Source organism: Accipiter gentilis, chromosome 7, assembly GCF_929443795.1.
Source record: "Accipiter gentilis chromosome 7, bAccGen1.1, whole genome shotgun sequence".
Classification (NCBI taxonomy): domain Eukaryota; kingdom Metazoa; phylum Chordata; class Aves; order Accipitriformes; family Accipitridae; genus Astur; species Astur gentilis.
Genome location: NC_064886.1, coordinates 43,345,340 through 43,362,976, shown reverse-complemented (window position 1 = coordinate 43,362,976; position 17,637 = coordinate 43,345,340). Strand labels below are relative to the sequence as shown.

General features: G+C 67.0%; 1 protein-coding gene across 1 annotated transcript; it reads right to left on the bottom strand.

Moving 5' to 3' along the window:
* Positions 1–494: 494 nt before the first annotated feature.
* Positions 495–17,589, bottom strand: LOC126040274 (cadherin-1-like). Its single transcript, XM_049804340.1, has 15 exons — positions 17,399–17,589; positions 15,147–15,325; positions 14,935–15,054; positions 5,086–5,241; positions 4,870–5,014; positions 4,578–4,750; positions 4,060–4,188; positions 3,757–3,942; positions 3,418–3,662; positions 3,139–3,281; positions 2,783–3,007; positions 2,304–2,525; positions 2,091–2,221; positions 1,701–1,844; positions 495–1,566 (listed from the first exon to the last, which is right to left on the bottom strand). The coding sequence occupies exons 1-15, from the start codon at positions 17,550–17,552 to the stop codon at positions 1,354–1,356; spliced, it is 2,565 nt and encodes an 854-aa protein (XP_049660297.1). The 5' UTR covers positions 17,553–17,589; the 3' UTR covers positions 495–1,353.
* Positions 17,590–17,637: the final 48 nt, after the last annotated feature.

The window sequence follows — 17,637 nt, the reverse complement described above, 5'->3', positions numbered from 1 at the left end:
GTGCGTTATTCTTTTGCGTTTCTTTACTGGGTAGGCCTCTGAAGGACGGTCAGAGCAATTACAGTGTTGGACAAACATCAGTGATCTCTCACACTTGCTAACAGCCTTCCCTCTGCTGCACGGCCCACGCAGGTCAGGGTGTTGGGCCAGGCACTGCGCACACAGGGCACAGCCACCATGATAAGCACAAGCTGGATTTTCACACCATATCCTGCTTCTTTCCCTAAGGGCCTGTCCAGGCAGACTCAGCATGAGGCAAAGCCATGACCTGCTGTTAGCTGCCAGCCCTGCCTCCTCACGGCCCCTGGTGCTGAGAAAACACATGCTGTGGTACGGATCCATCCCTGTTACACAGAGCTGGGCATTTGCCATCTGCCCTTTGGAGGCAGCAGCAGCCATAGCTGCACAGAGGAACGGCTCTCTACGGGGCAGGCCAGCCTCTGAGTACGGACACAGGCAGTGAAACCAGCAGAGCTGCACACAGAGAAAAGGGCTTTCCGTTTTCTTAAAAGAATTTATTATTTCAATTTTATATAAAAACCATAGAATCAATTAACACTAGACCATTGCTGGCTTCCCAGAGGGCATCAGAACCCTTTCCCATGATAAAAAATACAAACCATGATAACAGCTAAACACATTGTTCAGAATTTGAGTAAAGCCATTTGATTTCCAAAAGCGCCTTTCATTGACTGCACAATAATTACACCTGGCACGACAGAAGGAAATCATATCATAATTTGGGATACAGAAAAATAGAGATCTGCCTCTATGTACTCTATCAAATATAATTCCTTCACGTATAGCACGTGACGGCACATCTTTGGTCTGCATTTATCGATCATCTCGCCCCTCTCCAGCAGAGGTGCATTGCTGGGGCCACCCTGCTTCTCTGGCGCCGGGTTTGTGAGCCGAGTGCGGCGGCAGGTTGGCACTTGTGTCGGAGCTGGGAGCACGAGGTATTTCAGAGAGCGCCAGAGAAACGTTTTTTCCCCCCACGGCAAAGGGAGGGAGGCAGCGGGGCCTGTCCCTGCCGGGGAAGAGGAGCTGATCCTGGCTCACACAGCCAGAGCACCTTGGCTCCAGGACGGGGAACGGACCAAAGGGCTCCATGTCCCGCCTGGAGCCGAGGGGGGCCAGGAAACACACAGGGTCCCCAAACCACCACCCCCCAGCGACCCTAAGCTTCCCCTGCACTGAACATGGGGGATGTGGATATCAGGTTGAGGGGGTGTTTGAGTGGGGTTTGGTCACCCCCCCCGGGGCAAAGACTGACGTGAGTCCAGTTGGGTGAAATGAGGTGAGCTGCCTGCACTGGGAGGCTGCCGGCCAGACCGGAGCCACAGGAGGATCCTAGTCATCCTCCTCCCCGCCGCCGTAGAGGTCTGCCAGCTTCTTGAAGCGGCTGCCCCAGTCGTTGAGGTAGTCGTAGTCCTGGTCGCGGTCGGAGGCAGAGGAGTTGAGGGAGCTGAGCGAGGTGGCCTCCGAGCCGCTGCCCTCGTAGTCGAACACCAGCAGGGAGTCGTAGGGGGGGGCCGTGGGGTCCGTGTCGGCTGCTTTCAGGTTCTGGGGGGTGCGGGGGGCAGAGGGGTCAGCACCCATTCCCGCTGGGCTGGGGGGCACTCCAATGGTGCCTCCATGGATGAGGGGCTTCATGCCCCTGGTTCCCCCGCCGAGCACCACATGGGACCAGGGCTCACCTCATCGATGAAGTTTCCGATCTCATCGGGGTTGGCGGGCCGGGGCCGGTACTGGGGGGCAGCCATCAGTGGGGGGGCCACATCGTTGCGGATCACCTCTGGGCGGGCGTCCAGGCCCCGGTGCAGCTGGCTCAGATCATAGTCCTGCGTAGGGAAGGATAAGGGGGGACATGAGGAGACGACACTCAGGGGACAACCACAGGCATTGCCGCGGTGCGACTTGGGGCACCAGGGTGTGCAGGGTACTGGGTGACTGCAGGAGGGGACACGGGGGCAAGCAGGTCCGCAGCAGCATGCTGCACCCCAAGCATCCGTTGCGGCTCGGGGAGCAAGGCCACCACCCGCCGCAGGGAGGGTGCCGCAGGGTCCGGTCCGGCACAGTCATCCCACCTGGTCCTCCTCACCGCCGCCTTCCTCGTCATAGTGGTAGACGTTGTCCCGCATGTCATCCTCGGGCGGGAGCAGCGGCTCCTTCACCACCTTCCTCCGCCTGGCGAAGAGCAGCAGCAGCAGTAGCAGGACTGCAAGCAGAGGGCACCGGTGTCAGGGCATCAGGGCAAGGATGGCCCTGTCCCCATCCCATCCCTGTCCCGTGGTACTCACTCAGCAGTGCCAGGATGGCCCCCAGGATGCTGAGGATGGCAGGGACGCCCAAGCCGCTGGCGATGTATGCTCGCCGCTCGCAGTTTTTGGCCGGCCCTTCGCAGTCGCACACCTGAGCTTTCACTGGCGTCACCTGCGCTTTGCCCTGGCTGTCTGTCAGCCTCAGGAAGATGTTGTACTCCCCCGGCTCCAGCTGCTTCACCAGGCTCAGCACCAGCAGGTCTTGCACAGCAGAGAGAGGGGTTGGGCTCAGAGACATGTCCCTGCTTCCCCGGTTTAGAGACACCCTTGGCACCGGTGCAGGGCTTTGCCATGTGGCAGTTCCCCAGCCTGGAGCCTATCATGGGGACCAGTGCTGGCTGTGCTTGGGGGGGGACACAGAGAGCCAAGGGCGGGCCTGGGATCTGGCCTTCACTCGGCATCTCCCCACCACCCCACGCCAAGGGTGTGTGGCCAAGCCAGACCAGGCAGCACCTTACCTTGTCCGGTCACCTTGACAGTCCAGTTGGCACTGGAGCCGTGCTCCAGAGCTGCCTGGAAGGGGTAGGTGTTGGGGGGCAGGTCCTTGTCAACGATGTTCAGCGTCTGCTCCTCAGGCTGCCGGCTGCAGATGTCGAAGAACCGGGGCTCTGGCATGGGCCCGTTGTCGTTCACATCCTGGAGGAGGAGGAGCAGTGTCCCCGTGCCGGTGGCATCCGGCGACCCTGTGGGGCCGGAGGTTAGCAAGGCATCTGGGGAGGGGATCCCGGTCCCGACCCCAGCCCCAGGAGCCCCAGTGGGACACGGGTGGGCGGCAGCAGCCCCTTCCCAAAGGGCAAGGCAGGGCGCTCCTCACCGCTGTCCACAGCCAGGACAATGGCCTTGTAGGTGCTGTTGATGGCGTGCACCGACTCCCGGTCCAGTGGCTGGGCTACTGTGACGAAGCCGTTCTCAGGGTCGATGGCCAGCCACCCTGCGGGGTCATTGCCCATGCGGTACCTGGGGCAAGCGAGGGGTCAGTGGGGGACAGGAAGTTCTGCAGAGTGGGGGGGAAGGGGCACACGGCACAGCGGGCACAGTGCAGCCCCCCGGGCACCCCAGCATGGCCCCCTGCCACCGACCCCCCCACACTCACGTGATTTTCTGCCTCTGATCCCTGTCTGGGTCCTGGGCCGTGTAGGAGGTGATCTGGTGCCCCATTGGCAGGTCCTCCATCACCTCCACCCTCTTGACAGGGGGCACGAAGACAGGCGCTTCGTTCATGTCACTAACCAGCACCAGGACGCTGGCCGTGGAGAGCCGCAGGGGGACGGTGAAGGGGACAGCATTCTCCACCGTTACCACGAGGTTGTACCGGCTTCTGGTCTCATAATCCAGGCCCTGGAGGAGGGCAGGACAGAGAAGCTGGGGTAGTGCCAGTGCTGGCAGGGAGGCAGCTGGCACTGGGGCAGCTGGCACCGGTGGCAGGACCCACCTTGGCAGTTTTCAGAATGCCATCGTTGGTTTTTGGGTCGGTGGTGATGCTGAAATCGCCATTCTGGTCCCCACTCTTGATGCGGTAGACGGCTTGCCAGGCAGGGGAGCCCTGCATGTCCTGGTCTGTCACATGCAGCCGGGCCACCACCACCCCCACCTCGTTCTCGTTCACCGTCCCCTCGTACTGCAAGAGAGGGGACAGGGACAGTCACCCACATGGTCCCGGGCACCCCCGGGGTGGAGGGGCTCATGCCATGATGGCCTGGGGAGGGCAATGGCTCGTGGGAGCCGGCTCAGGTACCTGGGTGGGGTCGAAGACAGGAGGGTTGTCATTGGCATCGGTGACTTCCACGATGGCGGTGGCAGTGTTGGTCAGGCCACTGCCCTCCTGGTCCGCAGCCTGGATGATCAGCGTGTAGTTGGGAGTGGTCTGCAAGACAAAATCACTACTGTTAGGGCAGGGATGGGGTCCGGTGTGTCCCCCTCCTCCGGGAGCATCACCTGCCTGCTCCTCCAGCCTTCTCCAGCCACGGCGTTCACCGCCAGCACAGATGCTTGCCGACATCCCCACTGCCCACCCAAAGGGCTGGCACTCCACCCGCTCCCGGGGCTCAGCAGGGCTGGGGGCCCTGCAATGTCCCCAGCACAGATCCCCAATGGGTCTGGGACTGCAGACACCCCAGAGCAGGGGACGGTGACCCAGAGATCACAAGTCCCCAAACCAGCCAGACACCGGGGCTCTGGCATCCCCGGCTCCCTGCAGCAAGTGCCACCGCGGAGCTGCCACATGGTCCCCCAGGACGTGGCAAGGGCGCCCACCTCCCGGTCCAGCCCTGTGCCGATGACACTGATGACACCCTTCTGCGGGTCGATGGTGAACATCCGTTGCGCGCTCTTGGGCTCCTCACTGAGGATGGAGTAGCCGATGATGCCGTTGTTCACATTGATCGCATCATCTGCATCCGTGGCATTCACGGTCATCACGGATGTGCCTGGGCATGGGGACAAGCAGGGGAGGTTTTACTTGTGGGACAAAACCCACTGAACACCCCAGCACAGCTCCAGCTCAGGGGTCTGCATGAGGCCTCCGGCTCACCGCTTCCCCACGCACCTGGTTTCGCATTTTCCTCGATGTAACCGATGAAGACTTGCTTGGTGAAGATGGGCCGGTTGTCATTCTGGTCCGTCACGGTGATGATGATCTCCATGGGGTCCTCCACGGGCTGCCCGTTGGCCGCCACTGCGTGGGAGAAGAGCTGCAAGGGGCACCGTCAGCCCACGCATGGCCCCAGGGACCATCCCCTCCCCATCCCGGCCCCCCACTCACGACGTATTTGTCGATCTTCTCCCGGTCCAGCGGCTTCGTCACCTCCAGCCACCCAGTCTCCCGCTCAATGATGAAGACACCCACGGGGGGGGTGTCCGCCCCCTGCCCCGTGATGCTGTAGAAAACCTGGGTCTCCTTGTCCTTGTTGGATTTGATCTGGTGGCGAGGTGGAGGCGGGGTTAGAGGGGTCCCAGTGCTCCAGGGACCCCCCTGCTGTGTGCCCTGTCCCCACGGGGCCGCATACCTGCACCAGCTTCTTGGGGAAGGGCCCCCGCTCATTCTCGGGGCAGTTGATGGGGGGGATGACCCAGTCCCTCTTCTGCCGCCGGAGGCCATGGCCAGGCTCGGGGAAGGTCAGCACATCAGGCTGCGTGTCCTGTGGGGAGAGTGGCACAGCTCGGTGCTGGCACCTTGCTGAGCCTTCTGCACACTCTGCCCTGGGGAGAGGGGCTGCACTTTACCTGCTGGTGGTGGTGACGGTGGTGCCACCGCCTGCGCAGGGTCACCCTGGCCGAATGCTTCTTGCCTGTGTCGTCCCAGGCGTGGACGGAGAAGCTGATCTCCCGCTGCTGGAGCTGCAGAGGCCGGGTCGCAGAGACGACACCGTCCCTGCTCACCTTGAAGCGTGTGTCATCCGAGAGGTACGTGGTGTGCCGCTGCTCGCTGCAGTCCACAAAACTCACTGGGGACAGGGAGAGCGAGTGGGCAGGGAGGTCCCAGTGCTGCCCCGGTGGGAGCTGCCGAGGGCAGGGCAGGCACCGTGGGACAGGCAGGCAAGAGGGTGCAGGACAGCATGACACAGACACACGTAGCACAGCCACAGCTCAGAGGCACGAGGGGGGGACCGTGGGGGTCACAGGCGTGGCAGGGATGCACCATACATGGTGCCACGTGCCCTGCCGGGATCCTGTCTTGGGCATGGGCAGGGAGTGCAGCATGACACACGGTGCATCCTTGCCGTGGCTTTGGTGTGGGATTGGGCACGGCACAACCTGCTGTACCATGGGATCTCCACCAGCCCGTGACAGTGGGGCAAACAGCACTCAGCACAGCACGTCTCTGCTGTGCGTGGCACATCCATGTCTATAGCACCGCGTATGGCACATCCCCACGCACAGCACCGTGCGCATCACATCCCCACGCACGGCACATCCCTGCCTTGTGTCACATCCCCATGGCATAGCGTGTCCCCGTGTGCGGCACGTCCCCGCTGCCATGCCAGCGGGCAGAGGGTGCTGCTGCTCTGGCTGCTTTTCAGATAAAAACAAGGGCAGCACCTGCTCACCTGCACTGGTACCCAGCCCCCCAGCAGCTGATCCACAGGGCACTGCAGGCTGGTGGATTACATTGACCCGGTGCCTGGGGACCTGTGGGGTCCCCAAGCCTCCGCATGGCCGGCAACCATAGCCATGTGTCCGCAGCAGGGACATCAACCTGTGCGGCAGGAACGTGCCGGCCCCGGTGCACTCGCGGCGCAGGGTGGCGGCTGGGGCACCCAACCTGCCCAGGCACCCTTCGAGACCTCCGACACCTCAGCTGTTGGGGGACCCCAGGGACAGCAGGCACCCACCGCAGACCGGGGCAGATGTGTCCTGGCATCACCAGCTTGGCACCCTGCTGGGGGCGTGGTACGAGCCAGGATCAGCACGCGGGGGGCCGCGGCCAGCCCAGCGGGAGGCTCCGAATGGTGCTTCGGCGGTCAACAGGCATCACATGAGCCGGAGCCATGCTGCTGGGAGCTCCCGAACAAACACCCTTTGTCTGGGAGATGGTTTGTTTGAGCCAGTGGCACCCTGGCTGGGGTCCTTGCCAGCGCAGCCGTCATTGGCCCCGGCGTGACCTACCACCGCGCAGACCGGGTGTCGGGGCTGCGCTGCGGGAAGGCGACGTGCCCGGGGTGGGAGGCAGAGCTGCGCGCCCCAACGCCGGGCATGAGGCCGCTGCTGGGGCCGGTTCCGCCATCCCATGGGGTTACATCAGGCCGTGAGCAGCCCAGGAATTCGGAGGTGGCGGCGGGATGGAGGCGGGTGGGGAGCGATCACCAAGCCCTGGGCTGGGGGCTGCCACCCCCTGTACACCATGGTGGCCCCCAACCCAGCCCGGGCATCCAGGGAGGACGCGCCGGGACGATGCCAGCCCAGCTCGGCCCCACGGCGGGACCCCCGGCAAAGGCTGTGGGCTGGGGGAGCCGGTGAGGCCGGCTGGGCAGGAACGTGCCAGGACAGGTCGGGTGCTGCCGCAGCAGGGGCTGGCGGTGGGGAGAGGCATCTCGGCACCCATGAGCGCAGGCGCAGCGCTTGGCACCCGGTACCTGGCACCATGCCGGATGGGTGCAGTGAGTGGGCAGTTCTCAGCCCCCAGCCCCACACCGAGTGCAATGAGTGCTCAGTGCTCAGCGCCCGCTCCCCCCCCCTTCCCACCCAGCCATGCACAACCTGTTTTTCCAGCTCCTCCGATGAGGGAAAGCCGTCCCCAGCCATCCCCAGCCCTCCCCTCCCCAGGGCCAGGAACCAGGGGGCCCCTCTCCTCTCCAGGAGCAGTGCGGCAGGAGGCAAGGAGAGCTGGGGCGGGGTCCCTTGGGGGGATCCCCCCCTTCCAGGGCCCCTGCCACCACCCATGGGGCGCTGGGACCCCCTGCATTACCAGGCTGCCAACTGGGGCAGGGGGATGAGACCAAGCACCAGGATGGGGACCAGGGCAGGCACCCCCTCAAGCCACCCCACATCCTGCGGCGTCTCGCCAGGGCTGAGGACAGGCTGACTCACGGGCAGAGCCGGGTGCCACCAACCCTGGCTGCCACCACCCTGGCGGTGACCACGCCGCGGTTGCGCAAACACAGCTCTGCTGGGGTGGAAACCGGTGGCGGTGGCGGCGGGGTAACTGGCGTCAGCCCGCGGGCAGCCAGGGCGAAGGTGCTTTGAGTTGCACGTCCCGCCAGCGCACCCACTGACGTCACCCAAGTTTCGCTGTGACTTCAGACTCTCGAGGTTCCCCCACCCAGGGCTGATGGGGGAGCGTCCCAGCCTCCGCCATGTCCCGTGGGGCCGTGACACCTGAGAGACACCCCCCCCACACCCCACCACCACCTGCCAAGCAGAACCGTAGGGTCCCGACCTGGCCCCGGGGACGCCATGGCCCCCGTGCAGGTGTTCGCCTGCCCGGCCCAGGCGCCACATGGGGCCTGTCCAGACCTGTTGGAGGGAAAACACCGCGCTCAACTCATCAGCCTAATTACAGGCCGGCTCGTCAGCCCGCCCTCACTGCGGCCTGGCCGTGGGCTTTGGTGCGCTGGACGGCGAGGGGGGCGGCATTGCTGAGTGCCCACCATGCTCATCCACCCGCGGGGCCGGGCATCACCAGGCTGGCACATGGCGAATATGGGCAGACGTCCCCTTCCCTCCTCCCAGGACCCAAAACTGGAAGTGCTGGTGCTGGGATGGGAATTTCCAGCAGGTCCCCGCACTGGAGACACTGGAGCGGCGTGGCTGCCCGTGACCCTGCTATTGGGCACAGCCCTAATGGACACAGGCTGCTGCATCCGGGCAGCTTCATTAATGATCAACCAAAGGTTAATGAATGGGCAATTCCTGAGGTGTGGGGCAGGGTCTGGCTCCTTCCTGGCTTGATAGCCACAGCCCAGGCGAAGCCATTCCAGAGCCAGGGAGATTCGGAAGCCCCCAGTGCAGCGCTCAGTGCTCTGCACTCTTCAGCCCCGTGCCCACCCCAGCCACTCCCGGCAAATCACGGTGCCGGCACCACCGTCAACCATTAACCAGCGCAGATGGCGATGGCCCAAGCGCTGCCCTGGGAGCCTGCACCACGGATCGGGGGGTGCAGATGTGCAGGGCACCCCAAGGCGGCAGCGGGTCCTCAGCACCCGCTTCCCTGGGCACACCTTTTCCCGGTGCTTCCCCTGCACCCCGAGGGCCGGCAGCACCTGCCTGCCCCGGCCAGGGCTCGGTGCCGCAGCAGAGGGAGGCTGCTGGCAACCCAGGTTGGGGCCCAGCCTGGCACAGCCATCATGGCCACGCAGGCAGTGCTCAGCGCCAGCACCCACCACACCGGGATGGGGATTTTGTGCCAGCATGGTGAGACACCACTGTCCCCACACCAAAAGGCGCCCGAGGAGGCCGCGCTAGGGGCTCTGCTCCACAGCCACGAAACGTGGATTCGCCCCCATGAACCCCAGGTGCTGGGACCCCGCGGGCGGGCGAGCGAAGCGCGGGGCAGGACGGGCGCCTGCGCAGCCCCACACCCCAGCCTGCCGGCCTCAACAGGTCTGCGCCGCCTGAGTCAGCGCCGCCCGCGCCGGCGCACCCCGGGGAGAGGCACCCGCTGCCCCCGCGACCCGACGCCATTCTGCTGCGGTGAGAACACCGGTGCCAGCGCTGCCCTGGACCCTCGGAATGGCCCCACCGCTGCGCGCGGAGGCTCAGCCACGGCTCTGTCCCCATTGCCACCTGCGACGGTACGCACCAAGCCTGTCCCCACCACCGTGGCCTCATCCCCACCGCCATGGCACTGTCTCCCACGGCCCCGTCCCCACAGCCACCCACGGAGCCACGGAGAGACCGTCCCCGTTGCCACCCTGGCACCAATCTAGCACCGACCCACGGCTTCGTCCCCCATCGCCACCTCCAGCGCCACGCACCCAGCCCGTCCCCACGGCCACGGCTCCGTCCCCAGGGTCACCCCTGTGCCCCGCACCCAGCCCGTCCCCACGGCTCCCCACCTTACCGTGTCCCAGTGCCTGTCCCGCCACCACGCCGTCCGGTTCCACGGCGAAAGTGAAGGTCTCTTTGGCAAAGCTGGGATGGCACGGTGCTGCCAGCCAGTGACCAGCCTGCCCGGAGAGAGACATCAGTCCCGGGTAGGGTCCTGCCACCCCGGGCAGGGTCCCACGGTCCCGGGCAGGGTCCCACCGTCCCGTCCCTCACCTGGAGGAGGAGGAGGAGGCAGAGCGGGGCCGGGCAGCCCCCCCGCCGCCCCATGGCTAGCTGCCGGTACGGTGCCGGAGGGATCGGGACGCCGCCGCCGCGGAGCCGCAGGTGAGTCCCGGTCCCGGTCCCGATCCCGCCCCGCAGGTGCCCACGGGGGAACCGCCCCGCCCCGCCCCGACGGGAGGCGGGGCCGCCCCGCCTGCCACCGGCCCCGGTTCCGCGGTACCCGGAGCTCCGTGGGTGCCCGCCCAGGGCGGTGGGAGCTTTGGGGGGGGGGGGGGGAGTTGTAGGAGCCGGGGGACTCCCGGGACGCACCCACCCCCACGGCCCCCGCGGCCCCCGGCTATGAGGGGGACAAACGTCGCGCCCCGGGGGCCCCACGCCAGAAGGGGGGGGTCCACGCCACCCCCCCCGGCTGCTGCTGCACCCCCCTTCCCCTCCAGTAACTCTCCCCTCCTCACCCCCTGTTCCCCCCGGCACGGCCCAGAGACACACACACACACACCCTCCCCCCGGCACCACCGGCCACCCCACGGCTCCCGGGGCTTTGGCGTGGGGCAGAGTCCAGCCGGGGCCGGTGGGAAGCACCCGGTGCTGGGGATGGCCGCGGGGGGGAGTGGGCAGCCCCCCCCCCAGCCCCCTGCCTGCATACAGCAGCAAAGCCCTCGGCCCCACTGATTTATTGCCCAGAGCCGTGGGGCTGGGGGCTGCCCTGCCACGCGTGGGGTGATGGTCACCCCGGGGGGACAGGGTGGCACTCTGGGGGGGGGGGGGGGGCTGCAGGTGGGTAAGGTCTTCGGCTGCCCCGGCACAGAGCGGGGAATTGTGAGGCCAGGAGTGGTTTGGCACTGTGAACGCCCAGTGCCACTGGTGCTGCTCCTGCAAGGTGTGTGTGTGGGGGGGTGTTCAGTGCCCTGCCCACCCACACCGCACCCCATGGGGACAAGGATACCCTGGGGGAGCCCCCACTGCCGGGGGGGGCGTGGGCGATGCTGCAGCCGTGCCTGCAGGTACTGTGCTGGGGTGGGGAGCAGCCAGGCACTGCTGCGGGCAAGGGGGAAGGGGGGGGGGGGGGGCTGAGGGGGCCACAGGGGGACTGAGGTCAACACCAACCCCCAGGGTGGGCAGCAGCTCCCCCGGGACCTCTCCTAGGGCACAAAGCCACGCAAAGGCTGGAGCATCTAAAAAAAAAAAAAGAAACCACATCCTTTATTAAAACTTATACCAGCACCCGCTCACCTGGACAGTAGCGTTACACTACCTTTATTTCATACATTAAAAAACAAACAAACAAAAAAAAATAAAAACAAGAAAAATACAAGAGGGGAAGGTGAGGGGGCTGCCACCGAGGTGGGGGGGCACGGCGGGAGGGGGCAGCCCCAAGGCACGGGCAGCAGTAAGGCGTAGGGTGGGGAGGAAGGGGGGGTCCTAGTCATCCTCCTCCCCGCCGCCGTAGAGGTCTGCCAGCTTCTTGAAGCGGCTGCCCCAGTCGTTGAGGTAGTCATAGTCCTGGTCGCGGTCGGAGGCAGAGGAGTTGAGGGAGCTGAGCGAGGTGGCCTCCGAGCCGCTGCCCTCGTAGTCGAACACCAGCAGGGAGTCGTAGGGGGGAGCCGTGGGGTCCGTGTCGGCTGCTTTCAGGTTCTGGGGGGTGCGGGGGGCAGAGGGGTCAGCACCCATTCCTGCTGGGCTGCGGGGTGTCCCAAGAGTGCCGGCACGGGTTGGGGGGAATGGGGCTCACCTCCTCGATGAAGGTGCCAATGTCATCGGGGTTGGCAGGACGGGGCCGGTACTGGGGGGCCGGCAGGAGGGTGGGAGCCACGTCGTTGCGGAGCAGCACCTCGGGGCGGGCATCCAGGCCCCGGTGCAGCTGCCGCAGGTCATAGTCCTGGCGAGCAGGGGGGGACATGATGGAGAAGGGCAAGGTCAGAGTGCCTGTGCTGGCACCGGTCCCCCCCCGGACCCCTCACAGACCCACCTGGTCCTCCTCCCCGCCGCCCTCCTCCCCATAGTAAAAGACGTTGTCCCGTGTATCATCCTCAGGCAGCAGCAGCGGCTCCTTCGTCACCTTCCTCCTCCTCATGAAGAGCAGCAGCAGCAACAGGATGACTTGGGGGGGGGGGGGGGGGGGGGCATTAGCATCAGCAGGGACATCCCCCCGGCCTCTGCCCCACGGGGGTGGGGTGCAGCCCCACAGCACTGGGACCCCTGGGATCCCCCACTCACGCAGCAAGGCCAGGAGAGCACCCAGGGCGGCAAGGACAAAAGGCAGGCCAGTGGCAGGCTGGGATCTCTGGGGACAGCTCTGCGCCGGCCCCTCACAGTCGCAGACCCGCGCGGTGATGACGGTGAGTTGGGCTTTGCCGGGCCGGTCAAGGAGCCGCAGGTAGACGCTGTAGAGGTCTGGCTCCAGCGGTGCCACCAGCCGCAGGGTGACAGTGTCATCTGCCCAAGACCGGTACCGTGGGTGACCCGTGGCAGCGTGCACCGGTAACGCCGGCTGCAGCAGAGCCTGCCTCACGCCAAGCATCGCCCCAAGCCTTACCTTCATCGCCGACCTCGGCGGCCCAGCTGTCCCCCGAGCCGTGGCTGAGCTCGGCGCGGAAGGGGCCAGTGTTGGGGGGCAGGTCCCTGTCGGTGATAGTGAGGACCTGGGGCTGGGGGCTGCGGTTGCAGACGGTGATGTCCCGGGGCTCGGCTTCAGGGCCGTGGTCGTTGACGTCGAGCAGGGTGAGGAGCAGGGTGCCGGTGCCTGTGGCGGGCGGCAAGCCTGCGGGGAGGAGCCACGCTGGAGGGGGGATCCCCAAAACCAGGACCCTCATGGGCACGGGATGCCCCGAGCCGGGGTGGGGACAGGCAGCCCCCGGCACCACTCCATGCCAGAGCCGGGATGTGGTTCCTGGCGACGGCAGCACATGTCCCTCACGCGGGATGGCGGGAACAAGGGCCCCTTTCATGGCCCTCACCATCGTCCACGGCCAGCAGCACGGCGGCATAGGTGCTGTTCTTGACGAAGGGGGACTCGCGGTCCAGGTGGTCCCGTGCCGTCACAAGGCCGTTCTCGGGGTGCACGGCCAGCCAGCCTGCTGGGTCATGCCCCACCACGTACCTGGGGGACAGAGGGGAGCTAGTGCCACGGCAGGAACCCCCCCAGACCCTGACCCCAAAACTCCAGCCCCACTCACTTGATCCTCTGTCCCTGGGCCTTGTCGGGGTCCTGGGCCGTGCAGGAGGCAAGGGTCTGCCCCGGCGGCACGTCCTCCGGCACCCGGGCGAGCTGCACTGGTGGGTCAAAGATGGGCGCCTCGTTGACATCCTCCACGTTGACCGTCACCGTGGCGGTGGCCGTTGGCAGCTTCACGGCGAAGGGGGCCTCGTTGGCCACGGCCACGTGGAGCACGAACTGCTTCTTGGCCTCGTAGTTCAGACCCTGGGAGAGGGGACGAGATGGGCAGCACCCCACTGTGGGCAGCGAGGGGACACACACAAAGGGGGACACGCACCTTGGCGGTACGGAGGACACCCTCGTTGCTGGTGGGGTCGGTGGTGATGGTGAAGGCACCTCCCTCGTTGCCACGTAGGATGGAGTAGACGGCTCGCCACGCCGGCGTGCTCGGCTCATCCAAGTCGGTGATGGCCAGCCGGGCCACCTCCCGCCCGGCCTCGTTCTCCGGCATGGCCGCCTCGTACTGCGGGTGTGGGGCCACCGTCAGTGCCGCAGCCCGGCGGGCACTGGCCTGCAGGGAGAGAGTCCTGCCGGGGGGGGACCCCACGTTACCGTTTTGGGGTCAAACTCGGGGGCGTTGTCATTGACATCCGCGATCTCAATCACCGCCAGCGCCGTCGTGGTCAGACCCTCGCCGTCCAGGTCGGCTGCCTGCACGGTCAGCGTGTACTCCCGCACGCGCTGCAGCGGACAGACAGACAGATGCGCACCCCATCAGCCCCCCCGCCCGGGACCAGGGCTGCCTGCCCCACAGTGCCGCAGAGCCCACCTCCCGGTCAAGGCCACTGGCGATGACGCTGAGGGTGCCGGTGGCCCTGTTGATGGTGAACATGTGGGGATGGGGCTCCCGCGGCTCCTGGCTGAGGATGGAGTAGGCGATGACGCCGTTGTAGGTCTCCACGGCGTCGTCTGCGTCCGTGGCAGTCACCTGCATCACGGAGGTGCCTGGGGACGGGGACGTCCCAGTGAGTGGGGTGGGTGGAGGGGACTTGTTACCCACATGTCCCACAGGGATGGTCCCAGGGCTCTCCCCAAGGAATGTGGCCGGCGGGAGGCAGAGCTTCCCCATGGCACAGGGTCCTACCTGGCAAAGCGCCCTCCGGCACGGAGCCCCTGAAGACCTCCTGCATGAACTGGGGCTTGTTGTCGTTCTGGTCCGTCACCGTGACTATGATCTCCATCGGCTCCTCCACCGGTTTGCCGTTCTCGGACACGGCGTGGGAGAAGAGCTGTGAGGCGGAGGGGGTGAGCCGGGGGTGGGGCTGGTACGGCATGCTGGCACACCACGGTAACCCCCCCGGCAGGGACCTACATGATACTTGTCGATGCGCTCCCGGTCCAGCGGCTGCGTCACCTTCATCCAGCCCGACTCCTTCTCGATGGTGAAGATACCCTCGGGGGGGGCGTCCGCCCCCTGCCCTGTGATGCTGTAGAAGATCTTGGTGTCTCTGTCCCGGTTGGATTTGATCTGGGAGGAGACATGGGGAGGGGCGTCAGTACCCGCACCCCCCAGCAGCATCACACCCTGCCCTGATGCTGAGGGGATGGCCACTGCCAGCATCGCTCCCACCCTTGACATGCCCAGCCATGCCCAGCCCCAGCCCCTCGCCCAGACACAAGGGGGATGGACCCCTCCCCGGCACCCACATCTGTGCCCAACCCGACTGACACCCCCCCCCCCAATACCTGAACCAGCTTTTTGGGGAAGGGACCCCTCTCATTTTCGGGAACCTTGATGGGGGGGATCACCCAGTCCCTCTTCCGTCTCCTCAGAGTGGCGTGCGCCCCAGGGGCCTCGGGGAGATCCTGCGGGATGGGGGGGCATGGTGAGGGTGCAGCTGGTGGCGGAGGTGGGAGGGGGTGAGGGACAGGGTTGAGGGGCAGCTGGGTAGTGTTACCTGGGGGGAGCGCCTGCTCTGCACAGGAACCGGGGCAGGGTCTGACCGGCCGGCAGCATCCCGGGGGGGGAAAGCGAGCACCCTGCCCACCCCTGGCAGCCATACGGGACCCCCATCCTCCTGCACCCCAACGTCGGGCTCCTCGGTCCCGTCCGGCCCCATGCAGCCTCCGGAGCTTGCTGTGAGAGGGTGGGGGTGAAGGTGGCTGGGGTGGGGACCCATCCCCCAGCCCCCCTGTCCCAGCAGCCCCCAGCCCCAGGACCCCGCACCCCCACCCCAGCCTCCTGAGGCAGATCAGGCAGGGGATGGTAGATTAGGCAGGGGATGCTGGGAGCGGCATGGGAGCGGCACAGGAGCGCGGCGGAGGTTTCGGCTTTGTTTCATAGATGACGGGAAATTCCTGGGCAGGCAGAGCCCTGCCCCAGCCCCCCACCTGGTATGTCACCCCCCTCAGGGCTCCCAGCCCCCCACGGCCAGGATAAGGGGCACAGCACGGCCCCCACCCCCCCACCCAGGACCATCCCCTGCGCTGGATACAGCCCAGGCCCCTGTACCCCCGGCCGGGAGGCAGGATTAGGGGATTAGCGGAGCTAAGCCAGCTCCGGAGGCTGAGCGGCCGTGAGAGCCAGGAGGGGACAGGGAGCACGGCTGGGGGGGTTGCGGGAGCTGGGGGGAGATGTGGAACAGGGCAAGGAGAGCTGTGCCCCACAGCTGCCCCACACCAGGGTGGGAAGCGAGCCCTGGGGCAAGGGTCCCCGTACCTGGAGGACAGTGCTGAGGGCCCCTCCCAGCCACGATGGCTGCGATAAGGGACATCGGTGGGGACTGAAGGGCCCCAGCCACCCTGGCAAGCGGGGCCAGGGTGCGAGGACCGCGGGGGGGGCCCCCAGTACCCACCACGTAAGTCCCGAGTCCCGCTCCCCAGCTGTGGCATGCATCGATGCTCCCCACGGAAGGGCCGGGTGGCACAACGGGGTCCGGATCCACAGCCTCGCTCCAACCCCGGCCCGGAGAGCCGAACCCCACCATGCCCTCCGGTCCCCTGGTGCAGAGCCCACATGGAACTGTGCCCGCTCGGTGCAGCAGTGGAGCCGCACGGCCGATGCCTGGGCCACGTGCTGCCCACAGAGGGGTTTTGCAGCAGCGTGGCCAGACCCCAGCCCCTGCCCGCGGTGGGAGCTCAGCAGAGCCCACCTCCGCTCTCGGCAGCCTGGCAGGAGCCACCCGGCTGGCTTGGCCGAAGGAAGCGGGATGCGGCGTCCGAGGCAGGCGGAGGTCAGGGCCACTCCTGGCACGGTGAGAGCACTTACCGCCAAGGAGTGCTTTTAGTGCTCCACAGCCATTAGGCAAGTGCTGGCTCCGGCCACGGTTCCCGAGCAGCCCCATTCCCTGGGGATGCCACCGAGCAAACAGGGCAGACAGGCCCAGGCAACACACGCTGCCCCTGGGCACCGCCGGCACTGGGCAAAGAGCCAGCGGCAGCGAACCCCTGCCCGGCCTCGGGCCAGGTCGGCCGGACTCTGCAGCCCACGGCACCACGTTCCTGCCCACGGCCAGAGAAGGGTGGCCCTGGGGCACCCAGCCCCATCGCCAGCCTGGCGCCGGACACCCACCCTGCGGGGATCCAGCCCTGTCTCGGCGGCTCCCCGCGGGTGCCCCATGGCTGGACCAAAGGCGCCAGCACCAGCATCAGCCGCCGCCGGCATCAGCCGCCACCAGCCCCGGTGGAGCCAGACGGGGAGACCGGGCATCGCCATTCCCACGGCCCAGCCCTGCCAGCCCCACGGCCCGGGGTGGGGGGGCACAGCCCTATACCTCAGGAGCCCAGCCAGCCCCACAGCCAGGAAAGGGCTCGCCCCATGGCCCTACATCCCGGGGACCCCGGCCAGCCCCACACCCTAGGCAGTGCCAGCTCCCCCCGAAAAGCACCGACCCCCGGGGCAGCAGCGGGGGGGGGGGGGGGGGGCACAGCCGGCCCCACATCCCACCCCAGGACCCAGCTCCACGGCTCGGGGACCCCGGCCGGCCACAGAGCCAGCCCCACAAGCCGGGTCGGGGGGCAGAGCGGGACCGAGCACAGCAGCGAGGTGGGGCCCCGCCGTCCCCGGGGGCCCGGCCCGCCCGCCCCACCGGCGCCCCGGTCCCGATCCCGATCCCGGTCCCGTACAGCCGGTTCCCCCCGCCGTACATCCCGGGGGAGGTGTGTGTGTGGGGGGTCCCGGGCGAAGCCGCGCCCCGACGGCGCCGGTTACCTGGTGCCGGGAGCGGCCCCCGGCGCAGCCCCGGGGGGACGCACGGCCGGGCCGGGGGGGCGGCGAGCGCGGCGGCCGCCGGCAGGAACGGGAGGACGAGGAGGAGAAGGAGGCTGAAGAGGAGCGGGCAGAACCCGGAGCGCGGCCCCCGCATGGCCCGTTCGCCGCCGCCGCCGCCGTCGCCGCCGCCGCCGCCGTCGTTCCGGCCGCCGCCGTCGTTCCGGTCGCCGCCCGCCCCG

What these genes read in the sequence shown, in the direction of transcription:
- LOC126040274 (XM_049804340.1), bottom strand. Translation starts at nt 17,552, where the DNA reads ATGCGGGGGCCGCGCTCCGGGTTCTGCCCGCTCCTCTTCAGCCTCCTT. An exon ending in CGAGGAAAATGCGAAACCAG is followed by an intron (nt 4,751 to 4,869) that starts GTGCGTGGGGAA and finishes CCCCATGCCCAG; the next exon opens with GCACATCCGTGATGACCGTG. An exon ending in GCATTCTGAAAACTGCCAAG is followed by an intron (nt 3,663 to 3,756) that starts GTGGGTCCTGCC and finishes GCCCTCCTCCAG; the next exon opens with GGCCTGGATTATGAGACCAG.